This window comes from Vicia villosa, linkage group LG4 (genome assembly GCF_029867415.1).
Source record: "Vicia villosa cultivar HV-30 ecotype Madison, WI linkage group LG4, Vvil1.0, whole genome shotgun sequence".
Taxonomy (NCBI): Eukaryota; Viridiplantae; Streptophyta; class Magnoliopsida; order Fabales; family Fabaceae; genus Vicia; species Vicia villosa.
This window is the reverse complement of record NC_081183.1, coordinates 184211379-184237856: the sequence shown is the minus strand read 5'-3', so window position 1 is coordinate 184237856 and position 26478 is coordinate 184211379. Positions and strand designations below refer to the sequence as shown.

Sequence of the window (26478 nt, the reverse complement as noted above, 5' to 3'; positions counted from 1 at the left end):
CTATAAAGTAGCTTCAACAGCCTCTCGTCTAGCAGCTTCATTATCAACATTGTTGAAACAATTTGCACAGTTGCTACCGTCACTGTATATTCCTGATACAAAACATATACAATATCTGCCAAAAACATTTTGAAGGTCAACTTCAAATAACACTGTATTATAATAGCAGCCAGTACCTATGTGTGTATATAATTTTTCTGAAGAACAAAACGACCCCAATTTTGATTCTTGGTCAGGTGTGCTAAGAGAATGAATTGTACAGACATTGTATTCACAAAAGATAGAGTGAAAAATCTACACATGAATTGAGACTCCAAACTAAGAGACTGATGTGCAAAGTAATCTTACAATCTTAAAAGACATCCAAACACTAATGATTGTCAGAATAAAATAGTTAACTCACATCTTTGTTCCAATTTGTTCTATATATAATATACACTTACAAAACTGTCTGCAAACAACCTGAAATAAATATCATTCCAACCCAAACATCATTCCACTAGAAAAGCTTAAAATAATAATTTCCATCTGTCAGTGAAGCTTGATAAGAGGGTAAAATAAAATTCAAATCATAATAGGATTATCCAAATGACCAGTGTGAACAAACAATATAATGAAATACCAAACCTCCAAAACAAATCATAATAGTCAGACTATGAAACGCAACAACGACAACCATTGTGTCATTCCTGCTTTTCATCAAACACATGGAGGGAAAGCTCAGACATGCCTTAAATTAGTAAACTGAAACACAAAATTTATACTCTGCTAATATAGATCAATGTAATTACAACTGCATGACCGTAGATTATGCATAGATAATTATAATATGCACCTGCTGTCTTACACATTTGATCTCTTGCTCCAATGGTATCAACTTCAAACGACATGCTCCACCCGCAGGACATAAACTTTTTATCAACATTAGCAGATTAATCATCAATGTCCTGCATATAAAAATTGATTAAATATACACTTAAGTAATCAGTTAACAACATCAATATAATCAATATACTATTGTTTTCCAAGAATTAAGAAACTCAATATACTATTGTTTTCAGTGTCAGTAATGAAATGATGCTACAAACCTGAAACCAAAAAACTTACTTTATAAACAACCTCGCGATCAAGAGTTTGCCACTATATAAACCAAAATCATGAGCAGTGTTGTAACCAATCCGACAAACACATATGCAGTGCTTGTCATTACAATGTTATATTCCCTTGGTAATAACCATAATAATTTTCTAAACTGAGTAAATCTATGAAACATTTTGGTCACAACATTTGGAAAAACTTACTTTATAAACTACCTCCCATTGTTTTCGTCGAAGCGTGCACGTGTATGATGCTCCGAGTCGCTTGGGCTGTCAAAAGATATTAGGTAAAATTACAAGAAGTTTATAACAAATTACAATTATAAAGCTGGATAAGTTCATAAAGCTGAAAGTAAACATACTTATTATATAACAGAAAAATAAATGTTAGGAGTATCAATCATCTTAGAAAATTCAATAGCAGGGTTGCAATTTAAATCAACATTAATTGTCCCCGGACTCGACTGTGATAATGGATAATGTGAGAAATCATATTATCTTATGCCTCATGGATAAAGTTCTAAGAGATGTCGTCAAGAAGAAGATTGTGGTTTCGATGTGTGCAAAACTTGAATAGTTGTATATGGCCAAGATTTTAGCTTATATGTTGTGTATGAAAAAATAACTTTATTCATTTAGAATGGTATATAACAAATTTATAGTGAAACATTTTACAAAATTTCCCATGATCATTGATAACCTAGAGTATATTGAGGTGGAGATTAAAGATGATAAAATTACTCTACTCTGATTGAACTCATTACATAAATCCTTTAAGCTCTTTAAGTATATCATTATTTATGGTAATGGAGGTACTATTACTTCGAATGAAGTCCAGTCGGTTATGAGGCCCAAATAACTTTCAAAGATTAAAGATTTATAGACTGACGATAGTAGTGAAGCCTTAAGTGTATCAATAGAAGGAAGTGAGCGTATAGGAATGTCCAAATCAAAGAGAGTTGACAAGTCAATGTTAAAATGTTTTATTTGTCATAAGTCTTGTCATTTCAAGGGGGATTGTCCCAAGAGGGAGGACAGTGAAGATTCTATTTTATTGCAGTTGATTAAGGTGAGGATAGTTATGAAAATGTTAATGCATTAGTGGTGTCTAATTTGGAGATTGGTGATGGTTGGGTCATGGACTCAGGTTACTCTCACATGTGTCCAGGAAAATAATACTTTGATATTTTGGAGTTTGAGGAAGGTGGTGTTGTTCACCTTGGTGATAATAAGGCTTGCAAGGTTAATGGTATTGGTACAGTAAGTCTTAAAATGTTAAAAATCCTTGAGTTTCTTCTTCACAACATGAGGTATGTTCTAGAGCTCGAGCTAAATTTGTTATCCATACGCATGTTTGATGATCTAGGTTATTGCACTAGATTTAAACATGAGGTGTTGAAGATTTTACATGGTGAACTGATCATAGCTAAAGGTTCAAAAATATGCGGTTTATATATATTTTAGAAAATTCCAATATTTTTGTTGGTTCATCATTAGCTAATGAATCCTTTCATGAAGAACAAGTTATGTGATTTGAGGTAAAGGTATGGTAGATTATAGGAGGTTGTTTCAAAGTACTTTAATGAGTCTTGTAGAAGACAAGGAATAAAAGTGCACTTGTCGTTGAGTTCTCATGGTGTTTTTGGGGTAAGACTAGTGCCAAAGCATCTTACCTGATTGGAAAGTAATCATTTACAGAAATAAACTTCCAAACAGCTATGAGTTTGGAGTAAGTAGATTGTAACTTGCTCTATTTAGAAGGTCATCAAAACTTTTTGTATTGAACAAATCAAGCCAATTCAGCTAGATGGTAAATTTGTGGATTAGTTTTCTATGGATATCAAAGAGGTAGGAAATATTATGTGTTGTTCGGAGTGGAACTTGGAGAATCAAATTTCATTAATCGTAAATGTATTAATTTTAGTAAGTCACACAAGGGGAAAAAAGTAAACATCTAGGGATGAAACTTTTAGAAATTATGACGGAGAACACTCGATTTGAGGTGGAGGTTCCCACTATGAAAAATAGTAGTACTAAGGGAACGATTATAGAGGCCTCTAATTATTATTTGACTTATGACACCATAGAGAGAGAGAGGGGAGATAGAGAGATTGTACCATCTTAAAGGGATGTTTAAGTAGGCCTTGAGTGTTTTGATTTGAATGTGGCTAAAGGGATGTAAAATTCAGAAACTTGATACTTTATGAAGAAATTCAAAAACAAGTGGAGTCAAATATGGTTGAAGAATCTACTTGTAGGCTTATTAGACTACTAAAGAAAAAAAAGGTAGTTGGAAGCAATTGAATGCAAGTGGAAAGATCAAGGTTCAAATAAGATTTGAACTTAATAAAAATTGTTCAATAGATGTTGAATTGGCATAAAGAAGCAATGTGGTTGATGGGTAAGTTAAAATCACCAAGGTTTCAAGTCGAGGTGGAGATAGTTGATGTATACCTTAAAATCTTAAGTGATGCATAGAAACAAAGCATACTTTGAGATTGCACGAACTATAAATCAGTTTGGAAATCGACGGAGGCCGGTGGCAGGGATGACATAAATACGGAGCTGGTGCGGAGGCAGTGGCCGACAGGTCAGATTTGGGTGATGATTTGAGTATGTCAGGTATGAGATCTAGTAAAGGCAACTTTTTGCGTATCTGGCTAGATTGTTTCAACTTGTAGATCAATTTTTTAATGAGTTATGTTTTGGGCCCATTAAGTATCTGTTGGATTTCAAAAGTTATAAATATGTATCATTATCATTTTTGTCTTTATAACTTTCAGAATATAGTAAGAGAAATAGAGGGATGAGGTGACATTCATAAGGAATCTTAATGAGGCAAGGTAAAAATTCATATGATATTCATAAATTTGAGAAACCATTTGAGGTATCTAAGGGGACTCAGAAACACTTATAATCACCATAGACTTATGCTTGATTCATATATAGAAAGATGGAGTGATTGAGAAACACTTGGTTAAAAAATAGGTATGATTTTTGAAACTTGGGTGACTTTTTTCTTGTATCTCATTTGTAATATTTTGAAACAACTCTTGGAAGTATAATGAATTTGAGAATTGCCCTCTCCTCTAGAGTGTACCGTTTAATCAAAATCAGTAAAACAAGTCGTTGTATTTCTTGTCTTTTATCTTATTTTATCAAATTAAGTTGTTGCCTTATTACATAGAGTTATTTTATTGAAAGTCATTTATTTTGGTTATCATTAATTTTTTTTTCTCCACACATCAAATTTCTTGATGTGATTAAGTATTTTAGTTGCACAACATGATTTTTAACTTATTTTTTATAAATTAAAAGATTAGTTTTAACACTCACGAACATAAATATACATTTTTGCAATAGTTAAAAATAATAAGTAATTAATTGTGGAGAGAGAAATATATTATTTATTATTTTTAAATATTATATTGAGAAGAATTAATGGTGAGAATGTGGAGTAAGTTATAATAATTTACTCTTGCAGTAAGAATATCCCAAGTGTAAGTTATTAACACTTACTTCAAATCTAGACCATCGATTTTTCTCAATTTAATACTTAAAAGTAATAAAGTTATAGTTTTCTATCTCGACATTTATTACTTAATATTTTTAACCATTAGATTGAGAAGAATCAATAGTTCAGATTTGAAGTAAGTGTTAATAATTTCCTCATTGATTAAGAATTTCCTTCCTCATATATATATATATATATATATATATATATATATATATATATATATATATATATATATATATATATATATATATATATATATATATATATATATATATATATATATTAAAAGTTATTTTTATAAAAAATCATTTAAAATATCTATAAATTTAAATATATTTTTTAATTATGATATTAAAAAAATTAAAATAAAATAATTAAATACTTAAAATAACATAAACCACTAATTTTTTTTCATTCTTAAATGAAGTAAAACATAATTATGTTATACACAAAATTATATTATAATATAAAAACTACTACTAAAGAAATGAAACGAGCGCAAAAGTAATTACTAATTAATTAAAGTTTTGTTCACACATATATTAATTGATATTAACTTTCACTAATATTAATCTATAATATAAGAAAATTGTATATTTTTTCAAGTTTCAATCTCGTGCTGCCAAGTGGCTTCCTGCAAGAAGAGTATTTGGTCCTTCAACTTTCATCCTGGAAGCGCCACGTCACTATTGATTTCTAAACTTCCATTTTCCGTAAGTTGACATTCCATCCCTCCACCTTCCACTATGCAGCAGTTATGCAATCAAGAGTTTGCAACTGCTTCACTCTCAATTAATTCTGTCTTTTATACGACTCCTGCTTCCATCTTCTTTCTCCCTCTCCTTCTTCCTTCTCCCTCTTCTTCTTCTTCCTTCTTCATATCTTTTTTTCATTGTTATTATTGAGTATCAGACAGGTTCAATTTTGATTTTTATTTACTGTTTGTTGTTTCAGGTTTGTCGGTGTTGACTCACACAGAAGGGGGAAGATTCACCGGCGGTGCGGTTGCTCATACGACCGATCTGTTGCAAATTTCTTATCGCACTTCAGATTCAGGTTTTCATATTCTTCAATCTTCTTCGTAATTTGGATTTCTCTTAATTTTCTTTTTTACAATCTTAGTATAGTTTCTCGTAATCGATGATTATGTTAATCTGAATTAGTAAATTTTCTTTGAATTTTTGTATAGTTAATAACCTAATTATTATCGCTATGCAATTTTGTTTGTTTTTCAGTTATTTAGATTTGTTCCCTCATGGCTTCCAATTCGCAAAAGGATATTCCTTCTGGTATGTATCTATAACCGGTGACGATATTTTTACTGGATTGTTGTTGTTGTTATTTTTAATATCGGTTCAAAATTCGTATTCTGATTTCAATAGATATGTTCTGATTGTGTTTGTTGTTATCAGAATCAAAATTACTAGACGAATTTGATTTTTTTCCAAATTAACTTCTGTATGATATTCTGAAATCAGATTAGTCGGTCGGAAGGCTGATTACCAAAATTTCATAGAAAAATGTTTTGAAATAGTTCTTGCTATGTAGCACTGACACTTCTAGAAAAAAAGCGTTTCAGAGTCTGAAACTGAAATCAACACTTGTGATTTTATTTAATTTATTCATTTTTGTTTTCAAATATTTATAATCTCAAAGATCTATTTGAGTTTCATGCTTCGAATCTGAAACTGGGAAAATGAATGACGAACTTTGGGTGGGTGAGCTTGTGATAGATTCTGCACAGATAGCCAAGAAATACCTGCGACGATATTTCATCATTGATTTCCTATCAGTGTTGCTGATACCACAGGTTGAAAAGACTTTTGTATCTTGAATCAGTCTCTTTTTGTTTATACTTTATGATTATTTTCTTTGGGATTTATAATTTTTCTGTACCAATAATGTTTACTACTTTGTTATCTTCAACTTTGAATTTCCATAACATAATATCTTCGTTGCCTATTTTTGTGTTTGGATCAAGGGTTGATTTAGGGGATCACTTTGATACTCATTAGAAGGTCTTTATTAATTTTGTTGGGGCATGATGGAGGGTGGGTTAAAGTAAGAGACTTCACTAAATTACTACAAAGAAGAAAAATGAGTAAAATAAAAATGGAGCATAAAATATCATGCTTTGCAGCACCATAGAATTGAAGCATAAACTGTCATCAATATAATAAAGCTTTTCAATCTCATTGCATATCTGTTTTATTTGGTTTGAAACCATTGGAGTAAATTCATAATTTGGTTAAAGTAATACTAAAGAAATATTGACATTTAACATGATAGAATCATGTGATAACGAGTAGTTTAAAATTTGTAAAACACTAACATATTATTAGTTGTGCTTATAATTTTTTTTTTTTGTTCTATATTAATATTTTAACTAGGTTCAACATGTTGAAGGAGTTGAATTATATGGAACTCTAAAAGATGTTGTGGCCATACCAGCAGGTTTTGTTGATGGCTTGGAGATGGGGAATAATACAAAAGTGGGCATAAAGGGATTTATCGTCAGACATGGCATGATCATATCATTCCAGATAGATAGTTTGAAGCATTTTGATCAATTTGAAAGACTATTAGGCATCGACAGATCCCTCATAAAGTGGACGAGTGTTATGTTTGTAGTTATTGCAGAAAATATTATACCTACAGTATTAGAAGTGATTTATATATTTGTTCTATTTTTCTGTTTAAGGTTATAATTATATTGTTCTATTGTTGCAGTAAAGAACATATATGCTAAACTGCACCATAGATGACATGACTACTATAAACATGCACTATACACGCCGGTGTTATATTTATATTGCATATTCTTTTTTTACACATTGTTCTTATAATTCAAAGACAATTTTATGGCTTAAGACATGCCAACAATCATCACCCAAGCTAATTATATATTGTACTTTTGTTTTCAAATTTACTAAATAATCAACACACCTTTCCGAAATAGTTGGGTTCATGTGTCACATAATTATAAAAACAACAACCACTAACAATTTAATCAAATCTTTTAATAACATTATGATTTTTTAAGACAGAAAAACTATTTTAGTAAAACATTTAAATATAACATAAATGACAATATGAATGATAAAATAAAAGAAATTAACTATTATTAGAAATTATTTATCTCTTATTTTATGCCGCCAATATACAAAAAATATACGAAAAACTATTCAAACCATTTAATATCATCATTCCTCATTGCAAGATTTGCTATGACTAGAATTTGAATTCAACAAATTTTTATAACATTGATATCAAAAGATCAATTTACATAAATATCATAAATATTAGTTATAAAATAGAAATCAGTTACAATCAGTTAAATTAATGATCATAAATATTACTCTAACTTTTTCATTTCAATAACCATGAAAAATAGTGACATTACAGCTTACCACAACATATATAATAATACACTTTATCAATTTAATTTTTAATTTTATTATGTATCTTTACTGAACGAAATGCATCATAATAATAATTACATAAAAAAAAATTTCTATTAAACAAATACAATATTAAACAAAATATTGAATATTAACGGGAACATCATGTTACTGAATAAAATATTAAATATTAATGAGAACATGAATTACTTATCAAAATATTGAATATTAACGGGAACATGAAGTTACTGATCGAAATCTTGAATATTAACGGGAAAATAATATTTATTGATCAAAATATTACATTTTAAAACAAATGAGCGTACCACACTGATCCACGTGCGAATGCTCGGGTATCTAGTTAATATTCAAAATACTGATTATTAACAGAAGCACAGAGTTATTGGTTAAAATATTGAATATTAATAGGAGCACGAAGTTACTAATCAAAATTTTGAATATTATCGGAAACATTAAGTTACTGATCAAAATTTTGAATATTAAAGGGAACATATTTTGAATATTAACGGAAACACGAAGTTACTAATCAAAATTTTGAATACTATCGGAAACATTAAGTTACTTATCAAAATTTTGAATATTAACGGGAACACGAAGTTACAGAACAAAATAAAAAGTATTAATGGGAACACGAAGTTATTGACAAAATATTGAATATTAACGAAAATACGTAGTTACTGATAATTTTTTTGACTATTAACACAAACATTAAGTTACTCATAAATTTTTTCTATATTAACGGGAACACGAAGTTATTGATCAAAATAATGAATATTAACGGGAACACGGAGTTACTGATCAAAATAAAGAATATTAACAAGAACATGAAGTTACTGATAAAAATATTGAATATTAACAGGATAAAATTCGGAATATTAACGGGAATACAAAGTTACTGATCAAAATAATGAATATTAACGCCAACATGAACTTACTGATCAAAATATTGAATATTAAGGGGAACACGAGGTTACTGAATAAAATATTCAATATTAACGAGGATATAAATTACTGATCAACATATTGTATATTAACGAGAACATGAAGTTACTAATCAAAATATTAAATATTAACGGGAAAATGATGTTTATTGATCAAAATATCCCAAACTTTGGCCCAACCTACTGTAAACAAATTTCAGTATTTTAAACATGTGTTTTCAGGACATTTATCTCTGTAATAATATCTATATTGAACAAAATAACATTGCCACCACGGATACCCAGCGGACGCACGGGTGTCAGACTAGTTGATTTAAACTTTCACTACTAATAATAAATTGAATTCGTTGAATGACTTTAGACTTTCCCATGTGGGCACCGTGACCAATCCTGTCCAAGTAATTAATCTTATTTATTGTAATTAATTTTATATATTGTTTTTCATTTTCTATGTTATATTTTCACCAGTATATAATCCACTGAATACACTATAAATGGGCCCGTTTGTTTTGGCTTTTTTTAAAAATAATTTTTATAGTGTTACTAAATTTTGTGATAAAAAAATTTACAAAGAAACTTTTTATAAAAGCTTCAAATGAAAATTTTGTTTGAATAGTTATTCTTAAAATGTGATTTTAGGTATTTCATTTATTTATGGGAAAAATATTTAGATATCAAAATTTCAAAAAATTACTTAATTTTGAAGCTATTTCAAATAGATTTTCATAAAAATTATTTTTGAAATACAACTTTTTGAAAAAATTATGATTTTGACTAAATTTTGGTCTTCAATTATGTATGTTTATGTTATAAGATGTCAAATTAAGTGTTTCATTTTAGAAAAAACTAATATAAAAAAATTTGTAATATTTTGAAAAATGGTTTTAGAAAATCTATTTTTTAAAAAATACAAAGAAAAAAATCCATTTTTTAAAGCTGAAACAAACTAGTCCATTTTCTATGCAATTAATCTGTTTCCGAAGTCATTTCTACTAAATACAACGATAATCTCGTCACTTAATCAATAATATTTGTGATTTTAATTAGTCTATATTTCATTTAGAATTAATTTTGGATATTTAAAATTAATTTTGACATGTTTGGTTGATCTCGAGCAGAATTGATTATGTTTTTCAAAATTGATTTTATTCGAATTTAATATTTATAATTTTTAATCAAACGTGATTTTTATATTAGAATTTATTGTTCAACTCACTTTTGCAAAAATTTCTCTAAACATAAATCACTTTACATTTATCTGATTTTTATCCAGAATCAATTTTACATAATCAATTCACTAAAAATTAATTTTTTTTATCACAGAATCAAACACACGCTTAAATATTATTGTGGTTAGTGCATTGCAGCAAGGGGAAAAAAGTATATCTATATCTATTTATTTATAATAGGATTGTTATTCATTTCATGTATTTTGAAAAAAAAATCATTAAATAAAAAAGAAGAAAGAAATTTTTTATTAAATTTTTTTTTTCATGTAATGATGAATTTCCTTTTATCATTAATGCAGAGTAAATTTTTCTTCAGGAAGCACCTGAGTGGCTGAGGAATTGTCTTGAGAAAGATAGGATTGATAGTAGCTCCTCTAGGAGGATAATTCTGTAGTTTTTGTTGTTTGGGCTTCGGCCCTCCCCCTTATCAAAAAAAAAAGTGATGAAGTAGTTTTTTTGGTCAAGTAGCTATTAATTAAAAGTAGGGGTGTTCGCGGTGCGGTTTAGGCGGTTTTGACGGAAAAAATCATCCGAACCCCAAGAGAAAAATTCATGCGGTTTGGTTTGGTTCGGTTGACTTTTAAAAAAAGTCCGAACCAAACCAAATCAAACTAATGCGGTTTGGTTCGGCTCGGTTGGTTCGGTTTTTTACAAATATTTTATTAAGTCACACATATACATATAGATGACAACATAATTTTGTATTTAGACACTCATATATTATCAAATGACAATAAAACTCGTCATATTTTGACAACAACTTTCTATTTAATATGTAAAAATTAAATTAGACAAAAGTGGAATAATAACATAAAATAATAGTATAAAACAATATAAAAATTATTAGAATGAAACAAAAAAATAGAAGAGACGAGACGAGAGATTAGTGAAGGTGAAAAAGAAAAAACAAAAGAGTTGAGAAATTAGAAAAAGAAAGAATATAAGAAAGTAGAGAATATAGAAAAATATGAAAGATGTATGTGGCAAAGAAGACGCGATAATGCTATTTGAAATTTGAGAAGATCGAGACTAAAATCTTATGTGTAAGGATGAGAAAATTGTTCTTAATCATAAGGCTAATGTGTAATAAATTTAAGTTTGGTTTGGATGTGAGTTAAGTAAAAGTTAGGTTGTAACATAATACGGTTTGATTCGGTTTAGTTCGGTTTACAAAATATAAACCGCAAACTGAACCGAACTGTGCAGTTTTGTTAAAAAATGACCCAAACTAATCCGAACCAAATGTGGTTTTTTGCGGTTTCAGTTTGGTTTGGTTTGGTTTGCGATTTTCTATTGGGTTGGTTTGATTTTGAACACCCCTAACTAGTAGATCCAATGAAAAAATATGTGACTAATCTTGTATCGAAAATAAATTTAAAATGATCAATTATTTTAAAATAATTTATTTTCAATTATTAGTTATTACGTCACTCAATTTCGCACAAAGAGAGAGTGCATCTTTACGTTACGTCAGAGACAAATAAAAAGTACTATGAAAGCTATAATTTATTTACTTCAAAATATACATGTTGACTGAAATTATATATTGTTTAGTTTTCTTTAAAGATGAACACTTAAATACCCTTAAATTAAATTGAGCACTGATATCCTTAACCAATCAAATAGTATAATTTCATGCAACATTATTTATTTATTTTAATTTGCATGGGTATCAAAGAATTTGTTTTTTTAAAAGGAAAAAGGAGTTTAAATTATTTTTTTAATTAAAAACAATTTTATTAATTAATAAAAAAATGTTTACAAAAACTTCCTTAGTGTTATTGTTTGACTCTATCAGCATTATCGAATTTTGTTGGTGGATGACTTTTTAGACTTGCAAATGAGTTTCAATGTTTTCTTGTCTACGAAGAAATCTAATTCTATTCAAACTCATATAATCCAGGGTTTTCCTAATGTTTGCTATCAGATAACTCTTATGAGTTATATCCAAATCGCCACTTTCATCATCACCCCCATATGATTTCCTCCATAAGATATTTGCAATCGGTTTGAATAAGCACCTTGTCTATCCCCATAATCTTCGTAACTATAAGTGCATTAGTCATCGCCTGAGATTATGCCAACAGAGGCTGATTGTAACCTCTTTGGTATTGGTGTTGGTGTCACTAGCTGTTACAACCTGCAATTGTTCAGGTAGTAAAATCAATGGAATCACTCTTCGAGTGAGTGTTAACTCCTAAGAAAAATTAAGAACAGAAGAAGAAAAATTGGGGAAGAAATAGAATTTTCTTTATCATTCAACATACCCAAAATTGGTTCACTGTTACAGCATATAAAGCAAACTTCGCATAACAACTTGCGGAAAATACGGAGTGGGACTAACAGAATGTATTAAGTGCCACTAGCAGCTTCTAAATGATTTCTCTACATGCATACAAAATCCTGCATCCATATCGGTTTCTTGGGTTGTCTCTTTCTCAATATTGGGCTCACTTCCCTCTCATAATTGGGTCATTCCTCTAACGGTATTGGGCCTTCCACTAATGCTCTTGGGCCTTCCACTAATGGGCTCGTATCATTTCTCTCCCCATCAAAATTCACCTTGTCCTCAAGGTGGAAGTCCGGATAACAATCTTGAAAAGAAGCCATATCTTCCCACGAAGCTTCATCAGCCGGGGAGTCGATCCATTGCACCAGCAATTGAGGCCGAAGCTGACCCTGAACCAAAACAGTACGATAGGCCAGAATCGTACCAGGTCGTTCAACTGGTTGATTATCAAAGCTCTCGGGAGGCAAATCCTGATGTGGAGGGTTCTCTTGACCTCGAAAAGGTTTAAGAGTCGAGACGTGGAACACTGGATGTATGCGACTCCCCGAAGGTAATTGGAGCTTGTACGCTACCGGACCAATGCGCTCGAGTATCTTATAAGGGCCATAAAACTTCTTGGAAAGCTTATGCTGGCGATGAAGACGGACAGAAAGTTGTCGGTACGGGCGCAGACGAACTAGCACATTATCACCGACAGCAAATGTGAAATCACGACGATGGGAATTGGCTTGTTGAGTCATGCGGTTTTGAGCTGTCAGCAAATTAGCTTTGAGGTTGCGCAAGAGTTCATCACGAGTGGTAAAATTATCATCTAGAGCTGAAATAGATGTGGCTCCACGTGTGTATGCTGGAATAGTGGGAGGCTTGCGACCATAAAGAGCTTCAAACGGAGACATTTGTAATCCACTATGAAAGCTAGTGTTATAGTGAAATTCTGCCCAGGGAAGATACAAAACCCAAGAAGAAGGTTTGTCTTGAGTAAAGGCACGAAGGTACTGTTCTACTCCACGATTAACCACCTCCGATTGACCATCCGTTTGAGGGTGGTAAGCACTACTCATAGCTAATTTGGTACCACTCAATTCAAATAACTTGCGCCAAAAATTGCTAATGAACACAGGGTCGCGATCAGACACAATAGAACGGGGAAAACCATGGTGACAGACAACTAATGAAATAAACAGTTCAGCAACCTTGGAGGCTGTAAAGGTTCTGGAAAGAGAACCAAAATGAGCAGACTTAGATAGGTGATCTACAACAACTAAGATGACAGTGAATCCATTAGACGGAGGAAGGGCCGTAATGAAATCCATCGTTACATCTTCCCAAACGGCTTCTGGAATAGGGAGAGGTTGGAGTAACCCAGCTGGAACTTGAGTGGGTGATTTAATTTGCTGACAAATAAGACAAGCAGCCACAAAAGACTCCACTGCCTTACGCATACCTATCCAGAAAAAATTCACTGCAATCCGTGCAAGTGTTTGCTTTACACCAGCATGACCTCCACTTGGTGTATCATGAAACTCACTAATAACCAAATTACATAATGGAGAGTGTGGATTTAAAACATATCGGCCAGTATGTAGAAGCAACCCATTAACAATTGTATAGGGAGCTACCAAAGTACCCTGTCGGTGTTGATTGTGAAACTCAAGTAAAACAGGATCAGATGCATTTTCTTTTCGTAATTGAGACACAATACCAAAAGTTGGAGAAGATACCAAGGCCCACAATTCCGATTGAGTTTCTATGTCCTCCTCTATAGGCCAGTCCATAGGGACACGCGATAACGCATCAGCTACTTTATTTGATGCTCCTGGTTTGTACTCAATGCAAAACTGAAAACCCAACAATTTCCGCACATAAGCTTGTTGATCTGGTGTTTGAATAACCTGTTGCAATAGTTCTTTAATGCTTTTATGGTCTGTCCTAATAATGAAAAAATGTCCCAAGAGGTATTGACGCCATTTGAGAACCGCCTCGGTGATAGCATGAAGCTCTTTAATATAAACAGAAGCAGCTTGTAGCTTAGGGCCCAATTTCTTGCTAAAAAATGCAAGTGGATGACCGTCTTGCATAAGAACCGCACCAATGCCCACATTTGATGCATCCGTTTCAATGATGAACTCCTTAGAAAAATCAGGAAGGCTAAGGACCGGGGCAGCCATCATTGCATGCTTGAGGGCTATGAAAGTCGTGGTAGCCTCCTCAGACCAACAAAAAGAATCATGGCGCAATAGATCAGTCAACGGGGCAGCAATGGTGGCATAATGCGCAATAAAGCGACGATAATAACCTGTGAGGCCCAAGAACCCTCTGAGCTATTTGACAGAAATAGGGATAGGCCATTTATCCATGGCAGCCAGTTTACTTGGGTCAGCATGCACACCTTTGGAGGAAACTATGTGACCCAAATACTCAATTGATTCTTGACAAAACAAACACTTGGACAGTTTGACATAAAAACAATTATGTTGTAAACAAGTAAGAACCAATTCCAAGTGTTGTAAATGGTCATCAAGGGAGGAACTATATATTAGAATATCATCAAAAAATACAATGACAAACCGCCGTAGAAATTGGGAAAACAACTGATTCATGGTGGCTTGAAATGTTGACGGAGCGTTTGTAAGGCCAAACGGCATCACTAAAAACTCAAAGTGTCCATCATGTGTGCGGAAAGCCGTCTTATACGTGTCCCGGTTGTGCAAACGAATCTGGTGGTACCCCGCACGCAAATCCAATTTTGTGAACACTATAGCACCGCCGAGTTCATCCAAGAGTTCGTCGATTGTGGGAATCGGAAATTTATCCTTAATTGTAGCTGCATTCAAAGCTCTATAATCCACACAAAAACGCCAAGTTCCGTCTTTCTTACGAACCAACAACACCGGGGAAGAAAAAGGACTATGGCTTGGGATAATAATTCCTTGAGCAAGCATTTCTTTGATTAGTTTTTCCATTTCAGCCTTTTGGAATTGTGGATATCGATATGGTCGAACGTTGACAGGTTTTGACCCTTCAATTAAGTGAATGCGGTGGTCAACTGAGCGATGTGGAGGTAGGCCTATAGGTTGGGCGAATATAGCAGCAAAGCGTTCAAGTAACACTGTAAACAGGGCTGGTAAGTCGCCCGGAAATGTTGAATCTAATTCCGGACAAGGCATAGATGAGGTCTGTGTAATTGCAAAGAGCTCTGCAATGTCAGCCTTTTGCATCATAGCTTGCAACTGATGGAAAGAAACTGATTGAGAAGCTAAGGTTTTGTCACCGACAAGTTGAACCTGTTTCCCCTGCCACATAAACTCCATGGTAAGTGCTGAGTAGTCATGAGAGACTTTGCCCAAAGATTGCAACCATGGGAATCCCAAAACAACATCAGGGCCTTCAATTGCCAAAACAAAGAGATCCACAACAAAACTAATGCCTTGGACCAGGAGTGGAGCATTTTTGCAACAAAATTGACACACCAAAAATGTACCACAACCTGTAGCAACGCGAAATCGTGGGCAAGGAGTCACTGCCAACCCTAATTGTTCCACCAATGTTGGTTTGATAAAATTATGTGTACTTCCACTATCTATGAGAATAGGAAAACTGATATGGTTGTATGAACCCAAAATACGCAGGGAACGACCTTGAATCTGACTAGACAGAGCATGGATACTAGAGATGTCACCAGAAATGTCTTCTGAGGTGTTGACAGATTCAGGTGGTGGCTCATCATCATCCCCCAATAACAAAAGTACACGACTATGACAACGATGAGATGGATTCCACTTCTCATCACATTTAAAACACAGACCCTTGGAGCGACGGTCAAGAAGTTCGGCAGCCGGCAGGTTACGAACCGGTGTAGTGGTGTTCGGTGTGGGAAGTAAAGGAGGTAAGTTACTAGGTTTCAAGCCGCTGGTGGTGATGTGGGGTGGTTTGGGGTTAAGTATTTGGGCTGGGGTTGAGTGGGTTGTGTTACGTTGTGAGTTTGAAGTGTTTAGGGATGCGGTTGTATGTGGGCTACGAGACCAATTTTTCGACGTCGGGGGATTGTCATCAAGGCGAGCCTCGTAAGCTCTGGCCATGGCAAAGGTTTCCATTAATGTTGGAGGTCGATGAAATTGTAATTCACGACGCAAGTTTTGTTTGAGGCCGGTAATAAAAAAACTAATGAGTAGAGGCTCAGAGATACCAATGACTTTGTTCATCAAATCTTCAAATTGTGCTTGGAAGTCTGCTACTGAACCTGTCTGTGCTAACTTGGATAAATCTCCTTCAACATCTTCATACGTAGTAGGACCAAAACGATGACGGACCGCTTCCAAGAACGTTGGCCATGAAGGAAGCAAATCATTACGCATTGCCAACTGAAACCACGCATCTGCGCGACCTTCCAGATGAAATGCTACAATCTGGAGACGAGACGCTGCCGGAGTGTTATGAAAGTCAAAAAATGCTTCGATTTGGAATAACCAATCCAGCGGGTTAGAACCATCAAAACGTGGAACACTGAGCTTCAACGTCCGTGAAACCGACCCAGAATTGGCGGCGGTAGTTGATGACACCTTCGCACGAAGTACGACCACCTTGGAATCCACCTCAAGCAGGTGACGATGCAGCGTTGAGTGCACGGAATCAGAATGAGAATCCAGCGATGTTTGAATCATGGAACGAATCGCTTCGGATTGAGCATCAAATTTGGATTGAAGGGCGTTCATGAAATCATTGTGGTCCATGATGAAAGCACCAATGTTACAACCTGCAATTGTTCAGGTATTAAAATCAATGGAATCACTCTTCGAGTGAGTGTTAACTCCTAAGAAAAATTAAGAACAGAAGAAGAAAAATTGGGGAAGAAATAGAATTTTCTTTATCATTCAACATACCCAAAATTGGTTCACTGTTACAGCATATAAAGCAAACTTCGCATAACAACTTGCGGAAAATACGGAGTGGGACTAACAGAATGTATTAAGTGCCACTAGCAGCTTCTAAATGATTTCTCTACATGCATACAAAATCCTGCATCCATATCGGTTTCTTGGGTTGTCTCTTTCTCAATATTGGGCTCACTTCCCTCTCATAATTGGGTCATTCCTCTAACGGTATTGGGCCTTCCACTAATGCTCTTGGGCCTTCCACTAATGGGCTCGTATCATTTCTCTCCCCATCAAAATTCACCTTGTCCTCAAGGTGGAAGTCCGGATAACAATCTTGAAAAGAAGCCATATTATTTTAAATAAAAAATAAAAACTTCTTAATATTTATTATAAATAAAATTTAAAATTATATTATTTTAAATACAATACATTTTAAAGTACTACATTATCTCTTATAAATATTATAATGTGTTTCTAAATACAATATATGTCTAAATTATATAAAATAATACTTGAATATTTAAAATAAGAGAAAAATTAATATAACAAGGTGAACGAATATTGATTATATTAATATATAATATTTAAAAGAGAAAGATTGAATAGAATAGAGATAAAATTTAGTGAGGTGGGAAAAATAAATGTGTTATTTTGGAGTAGACAATATAAATATTAATTTTTTAAAAAAATATTTACAATTATTCGGACCTAATGGGCTAACCACGGCCTATATAGACTAGCCCTAATGGGTAGCAGACTTTTCAGGGCTGGGCTAAAAAGACCCTGAAAAATATGAGCTCTAATTTTAGGCCCAAGCTCTATATTTTTTCGGACTTAGTGGACTAGCCCATTTTAACAACTCTAATTATCATCAATGATAGGAAGTTCACTTCCTACATAAGTTATATTTTTAACTTCCTACCACCTTTTTGAAAATTGAAACTTTTATTTGAGGCAAATTAAAATTTAATATTTTTTATACAAAAAAAGTTGATGTTCTAGTCTACCCCACTCAATAAATTAATGATAAAGTAGTGGATAAATCTTTTTTTTCTTTTGGTTCGAAAAAGAGAGACATAGATCTTTTAACTGAGAAGTTTTATTAATATCTTTTGTATGACATTGAACTCTTCACCTTTCATCAATTTAAAACCACCAAGGAAATGTGGATACTTTGGAAAGGATATATGAAGGTTCTTCAAAATATCCGACAAGAGAAGATGACCACACGAGGCAAAGAAGAAGTAAATGCTTAGCTTTTTCCTAGGTCAAGTCATATAGGAAACTTTATTATAGAATTGCTTTTACTAACAAATATCTAAGAATTAAGAGTTGAAAAATTAATCCAACTCTTAAATACCTAGATTGAAGCCTTCATAAATTTCAGGAAAAATCAAGAAAGAAGGTGATCGTAGAAAAGATGAACAAGCTGACACTTAAAGATGAACAAATACAAACCAAAGAATCATCGTCCTCATCTTGCCCCTATAATACAAAACTTGTTCAAACCTTCAAAAATATCATACTCAATCATTGAACAATTAGACGAAGGATCCTCTTGCTCAAAAGAAAGACTAAGAAGGTTCTTCAACATTATAATAAAGAAGAGGAAAAGAAACATCAATCTTGGGGAGAATCATGAAAGAATCATCTTCAAATGAAGAAGATGGAATATGAACAAACAAAGAAGTAGAGGTTGTTACTTTTGAAAGTATCATGTAGAGAGCATCATTGGAAGATGACAATCAAGGAAAAGAAAAATGTCAAAAGTCCAAATGAAGAAAACTCAAGAAGACAACTGAAGAACAAAAGACCATTAAAAACTATCTCATTCAAAATATTAATAGAGATATTTATAAAGGAAATACATCATATAAGTATCTAATATTAAAAGATAAGAGAGCTACCCGAAGTTCTTACCTGGTTACGTTTATCTAGATTCTCTTCACATTGTTGTTATCACTCTATGGCTTCATATCAACTGATTCGTAGAGAAGGAAAATGGATTATGGCTTGGAGAGAGGAGTGGGTCCTTTAATTTTGACCGAACCACTATGATTCTCTGTGTCCTCCTTTCCCCTTATCTTTTAATTTATGCTATTTATTTTCTGCTGCTTAATATTTGAAAATGATTTTAACTCTGATTTAAGTTAATATACCAACAAGTTTTTCAAAACCACGCTTCTCCAAACCATAAAATTCACTCCCTCTTGTGTGTGAAGTCTCAAGTCCAACAAATAAATTCGACCTTCTCTTTTATCTTAATCAAAATCCAAAATAATGTACATTAAGTGCTCAGAATATGGTATGAAACATTTGAATGATTTAAAATTTATGCATAAAGTTTCATGACTTAAAGAATTTTTGAATATTTAGAAAAATATGATTGAATGTATGAAAAGATTTTTTTTAAAGTGATAAATCCGAGTTTTTGAAGTGTGCATCTTAAATACATCACGAACTATCTTAAAAATAATTCATGAAGCATTGTTATGAAAAGATGTATTAGTTTGAAAAAACATTCCATGAAGCATTGCAATGTGTTAGAAACATTTTGAAAACAAAAAAAAATTACATTGCTTCAGGTTGGTATTCGAATACCATAATGTGGTAATCGAATACCACTTCAAAAACATTAAAAATTTTGAAATTTGAAAACTTGTATTTGGATACTATATATGGTATTTAAATACCACTCTTTTAAAAGTTAAAAAACTACAATTTTTATAACTGGTATTCGGATACCATATGTTGTATTCGAATACAATCAACATTGATATTCAACTATCATATAGTACTTAGCTACCATTAACACAATTTTGTGTTTGTTTCAGCATTAATCAAATACTAGTATATGGTATTCTAATACCATCAATAATTTGGTTTAAAGTAAAATTTTCAAGAGTTATTTCATGCATTTGAATGCAACATGTTTATTTCATAATTATATCAGAGCATTCAATGTGATATTATGTGAATTGTAATATACCTTAAATCATAATATTTACTTGTATCTTTACTTGGTTATCTTCATCATTGAAAAATCTTTGACACCCGATTTTAATTCTTTATCTTCTTTGATAATCTTTTGTTTTTATCAAAATCAAACTAAGATAGAGGATGAACATCTTTTTCACATGGCTTTCAGTTTATTTCTACAAGCACATAGATCCATAGGTACGACAAGTACACTTCTCTGATTGTTTCTTGAGAGAAGATCTATTAGGATTGTGTAAACACACAATTCAAGAAAGGAGGAGTCCAAACCTTTACCCCATCAGAGAAACATGTAAGACTGATAAGTCAAAGTACTACCACTTTCTAAAAGGCCACAACCACAGGATCGAGGATTGTATCCAATTGAAGGATGTCATCAAAGGATTGATCAAGAGTGGCCAGTTGAACAATTACCCGAAAGGGGAAAATACACAGGGAATAGTCCCCTAAGATTAAATATCCCTCAAAGAATTTCGATGGCGGGACCAGTGGCGAGATCCAGAAATCCAACAATGGGAAACGCTTGTATATCGTCGTTATCACTAGCGGAGCACCTAGGGTAAACCTCTATTCAAAAGGGACTATGAAGAGAAAGGTCAACGAGATATTAATCATCCACAAAAAGAAAGGAGGTACCTCAGTGAAGATCCATATGTTGAGGTTCTGGGACTCATAGAAGTTAGGAGGGGTCCCTAATGAAATTTCCCCTTGGTAATCACAACCACTATAAGACAGTTTGATGTCTCCTGAATCTTGATTGATAGTAGAAGATCATATGTTATAATGTATTCAGATTTATTAAAAAATATGGATATCAAAGGAGAAAGCTTATGGGCCTATGAAGGCCCAGGCTTGCATATATTCAATGGGATAACCACCCGTCCATGGGGATACGTTGACCTGGATATATTAGCAAGTGACGGGAAGGACACTTGAATGAATAATTAGTAATTACTCACCATCCTTTGCAAAAGGATACATATTTTCATCCTAGGAAGACCCTTCACGACTATGTTAGATGTTGTGGCATCTTTGATCCACCTTAAACTCAAGTACCATAATCTTTAAGGAGAACCGACCACCATCAACACCGACCTCGAAGAGGGAAAGGGTCTATCAAGCTCTCCAAAAAGACCAAGGGGGAGGCATAGCTGTAACACCCCAAAATCTACCCAACGTTTATATTAAATCAGAGTGCCAAAATTTCGACTTAACTTGAGGTATTACATTTAACTTTAAAACCAACAACGGAGACAACAATTTTTTTTTAAAAAGATACATAGCACTATAATAAAATAAAGAATTTTCAACAAGTATTTAGTCTCAATGATTAAACTTAAATTAAGTAACTGCAGCGGAAAACAAATCAACTTAAACTGCGAGTAATCATGGCCTTTTCCAACAACTTAAATCAACAACAAAAATCCTCAAAATAACAATCGAATTCGACTTGAAATTAAATAACAACATAAATCAAATCAAACAAGCGTTCGTTTCCCCCCGAGTGCTACGTATCAGAGCAACGACACCCAAAAGCTACTAAATCTTTACTCCTCGTTACCTGCACGTTACCAATATAAAGGCAACGGCGAAAACAAAGAAAGGGTGAGATATCGAAAAGTATAAGCAAGAGTATGATAATTGATATATTAGACATAGAATTATACAATATTCACCCCATTTTGAAACAACTGCAATACAACCATCAACCAAACAACAGAGCAATAACAATGATGTCAACAAAATGCAAACTCAACAGGAAACTCGACTAATGCAAATGCATGTGGATCCATCGGAGTACAACTCTCAACTTAATCATATGCCAGGTTATCGAGGCATTTCAACAACTTGAACGGGGTGCCATCAAGGCCAACTTAATCAATGCCATCAAGGCCAACTTAATCAATGCAATGTTATGCGACAACATGAACGACATCAAATCAATAATATCACAACAAAATCAGAATAACAGCAACATAACCGACTACTTAAACTACAACTTAAACCGCAACTTAAACAACTTTCAACTTTGGCTATTTAAGCCTACAACCAAAACTTGTCCAAATTCGGGACAAAACCAACTCATTTCAACAATACCTGCAATTCACGAAAATCGATATAATGTTCAACAAAGCAACCAACCACAATTACCTATATATATATATATATATAAACCACCCCGACGAATTTCGTCTAATTCCGGTTAATTAATTATACCGCTTAAAAACTACCAACGTCCTAATCGGTACCGTGTTCATCAACTATTATTAATATTAGTCAATTATTACTATTCAATTATTAATACTAGTCAATTATTAAATGTATTCTACTACTATGATTAAATCCACGCTACCAATTTCTCACTGTCATTACAGAATTCCAGTTCTGATACAAAATGCCATTGTCTGCTAAATCCATTATCTGCTAAAATGTTGCTACTGTTCCTGCTACTAATTTATACCCCTAGTATTATTATTATTATTACCAACTATCCAATTATACTTATTATATTATTTGTAATATATATATACATATATCTAAGTTACTAGTATTATCTACTAAACAAAATGCCAGGACCAAAACAACATGCCTTGCCATTGCCTACACACGTGGATCCCAAAAGAATGGAAGGAAAAGAGTGGGACACTCATCCACCATGCTAGGGGCGTCCACCCCCATATATATATGCAACCATAAATTTATTTTACAAACAGGGACGCCCGTCCCCTCCTTGGATGACCCCCGCCTCCAAAATTCTTATTTTCATTACTATTTCTTCTTCATATTCTTATCTAATTTTCTTATGAATTCAACACAGCAAAGATACGATTTATTTCCATCGTTTCGCTTGGAAAATGATACAAATTAATTATAAGGGGCAACATAGTTCAACAATACCAACAGCAGCAATTCAACCACAGATTAATCGATATAAACCAAACATTAACATGTTTATAGATCTAACCACTAAAACACAAACATAGCAGAAATTATACAATCCCTAAATCCCACATAAAAACTATCATACAATCAATTATATTAGTCGAACCCCACCCTTACCTTTTGGATTGAACGGAGCTCAGAAATTTGATCGTAACCGCGGCTGCTAAATTGAACCCCTAAGCTGCTAGCACCAAAACCCTTGATCTCAAATTCTTTTCTCTCTGTTTCGTACGGTTGGTATATTTTGTTTTGTTTTTTTTTGTTTGGTACATACCACTACTTTAACAACTACTCCTTATTAAAATTATTGGGCCACTAAAACTCTTGTTGGGTTTACGAACCAACACTCCTCAAATGCCAACTCACACTTACAATTAAACTAAACTAATTTATGTAATAGACTTTACAAATAATAATAAAAACCCAATATTATTTTATCCCCACTATAATTCGACATTTCGACCGACTATTTACTAAATTCACATATATCACAAAATACTCAAAATATTCGATTAAAAAAAAATTGCATTTAATTAACTACGGGTGTTACAACTCTCCCCCACTTAGAGCATTTTCGGCCTCGAAAATTTACCTGATTCAAACAACTCGGGGTAGGAGTCTCGCATCTTGCTCTCCAATTCCCATGTTATGCTTTCCCCAGCTGCTCCCAACCAAACAACTTTCACCAATGAAATCTCTCTTCCTCTCAGAGTCTTCATTTCCCGATCCGCGATCCTTACAGGCTTAGTTTCCACAGTGAGATTATCTCGCACTTGTACGTCATCCATCTGTACTACATGAGACGGATCTGGAATGTACTTTCGGAGTTGTGACACATGAAACACATCGTGCAAATTAGAAAGAGTTGGCGGCAACGCCACTCGGTAAGCAACTTTTCCCACTCTGTCTAGAATCTGATAGGGACCGATAAAACGAGGAGTGAGCTTCTTAGACTTCAAGGCTCGCCCCACACCAGTCACGGGTGTGACTCTCAAAAACACATGGTCACCAGCTTGAAATTCCAAATCCTTCCTTCTCTTGTAATGATAGCTCTTCTGTCTACTCTGAGAAGCCTTCATCTTTTCTCGAATTAACTTCACTTTCTCAGTAGTTTCTCGAACAATCTCCGGTCCAAGTACTACACTTTCTCCAAATTCATGCCAACATAACGGAGTCCTACACCTCCGGCCATACAACGCTTCAAAAGGAGCCATTCCAATACTAGAATGATGACTATTATTATAAGTAAATTCGATTAATGGAAGATAGGTATCCCACGAACCTCCTTGCTCGAGAACACATGCTCTTAACAAATCCTCCAACGATTGAATAGTCCTCTATGTCTGACCATCCGTCTGCGGATGATACGCCGAACTCAATCTCAATTTAGAACCCAAACTTTCTTGCAAGCTCTTCCAAAAATCAGAAGTAAATCTCGGATCTCTATCCGACACAATACACAGAGGAACGCCATGCAACTTCACAATCACTCTGGTGTAGATCTCTGCCAACTTTGCAACTGGATATGTGATGTTAATAGGTATAAAATGAGCTGACTTTGTAAGCCTATCAACAATCACCCATATCGAATCATATCCTCTTGCAGTATTAGGTAACCCTGTCACGAAATCCATCGAAATGCTATCCCATTTCCATTCTGGAATTTCTAACGGCTGCATCAACCCCGCAGGCTTCTGGTGTTCAACTTTCGATTTTTGACAAGTCAAACACGCATACACAAACTGTGCCACATCTTCCTTCATTCCTGGCCACCAAAATATCTTCTTTAAATCCTGATACATTTTAGTAGCTCCAGGATGGATACTCAAGTTACTCCTGTGACCTTCTTCTAGAATCATCCTCCTCATATCATCATCCTCAGGAATACAAATTCGATCTTGCAGTCTTAACACACCATGCATATCTATCTTAAAGTCACTTTTCTCTGATTGGCCACAACCAGCCATGATGTCCACTAGCTTCACATCCAACTTCTGAGCCTCCTTGATATTATCCAGAAAATCATTATTAACCTTAAGCATTCCCAACTTAATACTTTGCGGTGTCACTTCACAAACTAAACTCATATCTCGGAACTGCTCAATCAATTCCAACTCCTTAACCATCATAGTTGACATATGCAAGGTCTTTCGGCTTAAAGCATCAGCCACAACATTAGCTTTACCTGGATGATAATTCAAACTAAAATCATAATCTTTCAGCAATTCTAACCACCTTTGCTGCCTCATATTCAGCTCTCTCTGATCAAATAGATACTTTAGACTCTTATGGTCACTATAAACTTCAAATCTAGAACCATAAAGATGATGTCTCCAAATTTTTAGCACAAAAACAACTGCAGCAAGCTCCAAATCATGCGTAGGGTAGTTCTTTTCATGAATTCTCAACTGCCTCGACGCATAAGCAATAACCTTATCATTCTGCATAAGCACACCACCTAAACCCATGAGAGAAGCATCACAATATACTACAAAAGGTTCTCCCAGATTAGGTAACGTCAAAACCGGAGTCGTCGTCAATCTCTTCTTCAATTCTACAAAGCTCTCTTCGCATTGTGTATCCCACACAAAAGCTCTACCTTTACAAGTTAACTTGGTCAACGGAAGTGCCAACTTAGAGAACCCTTCGATAAACCGTCTGTAGTAACCGGCTAAACCCAAGAAACTTCTAATCTCAGTAGCTGACTTTGGAGATTCCCATTGCAACACAGCATCTACCTTAGATGGATCTACAACAATGCCACTACCAGATATGACATGACCAAGAAAACTGACTTCTTTCAACCAGAATTCGCACTTGGACAGCTTTGCATACAACTTTCTTCCTTTCAGCACTTGCAACACCGTCCTCAAATGATCCACATGCTCTTCTTCTGACTTAGAATATATCAAGATGTCGTCTATGAACACTACGACAAACTGATCCAAATATTCTCGGAAGATACGGTTCATATACTCCATGATTACTCCCGGCGCGTTAGTAACACCGAACGGCATCACAGAATATTCATAGTGTCCATACCTTGTTCTGAATGCCGTCTTCTGAATATCTTCATCTCTTACTTTAATCTGATGATAACCCGATCTCAGATCAATCTTGCTAAATACACTGGCACCCACCAATTGGTCCATCAAATCATCTATTCTT

The 26478-nt window shown here is 33.7% G+C and overlaps 1 protein-coding gene across 1 annotated transcript; it reads right to left on the bottom strand.

Moving 5' to 3' along the window:
* Positions 1-26327, bottom strand: LOC131598495 (uncharacterized). Its single transcript, XM_058871090.1, has 6 exons — positions 25614-26327; positions 25111-25406; positions 23903-24486; positions 14886-17249; positions 12692-14792; positions 1-115 (listed from the first exon to the last, which is right to left on the bottom strand). Exons 1-6 carry the CDS (start codon positions 26325-26327, stop codon positions 1-3), a joined length of 6174 nt encoding a protein of 2057 aa, XP_058727073.1.
* Positions 26328-26478: the final 151 nt, after the last annotated feature.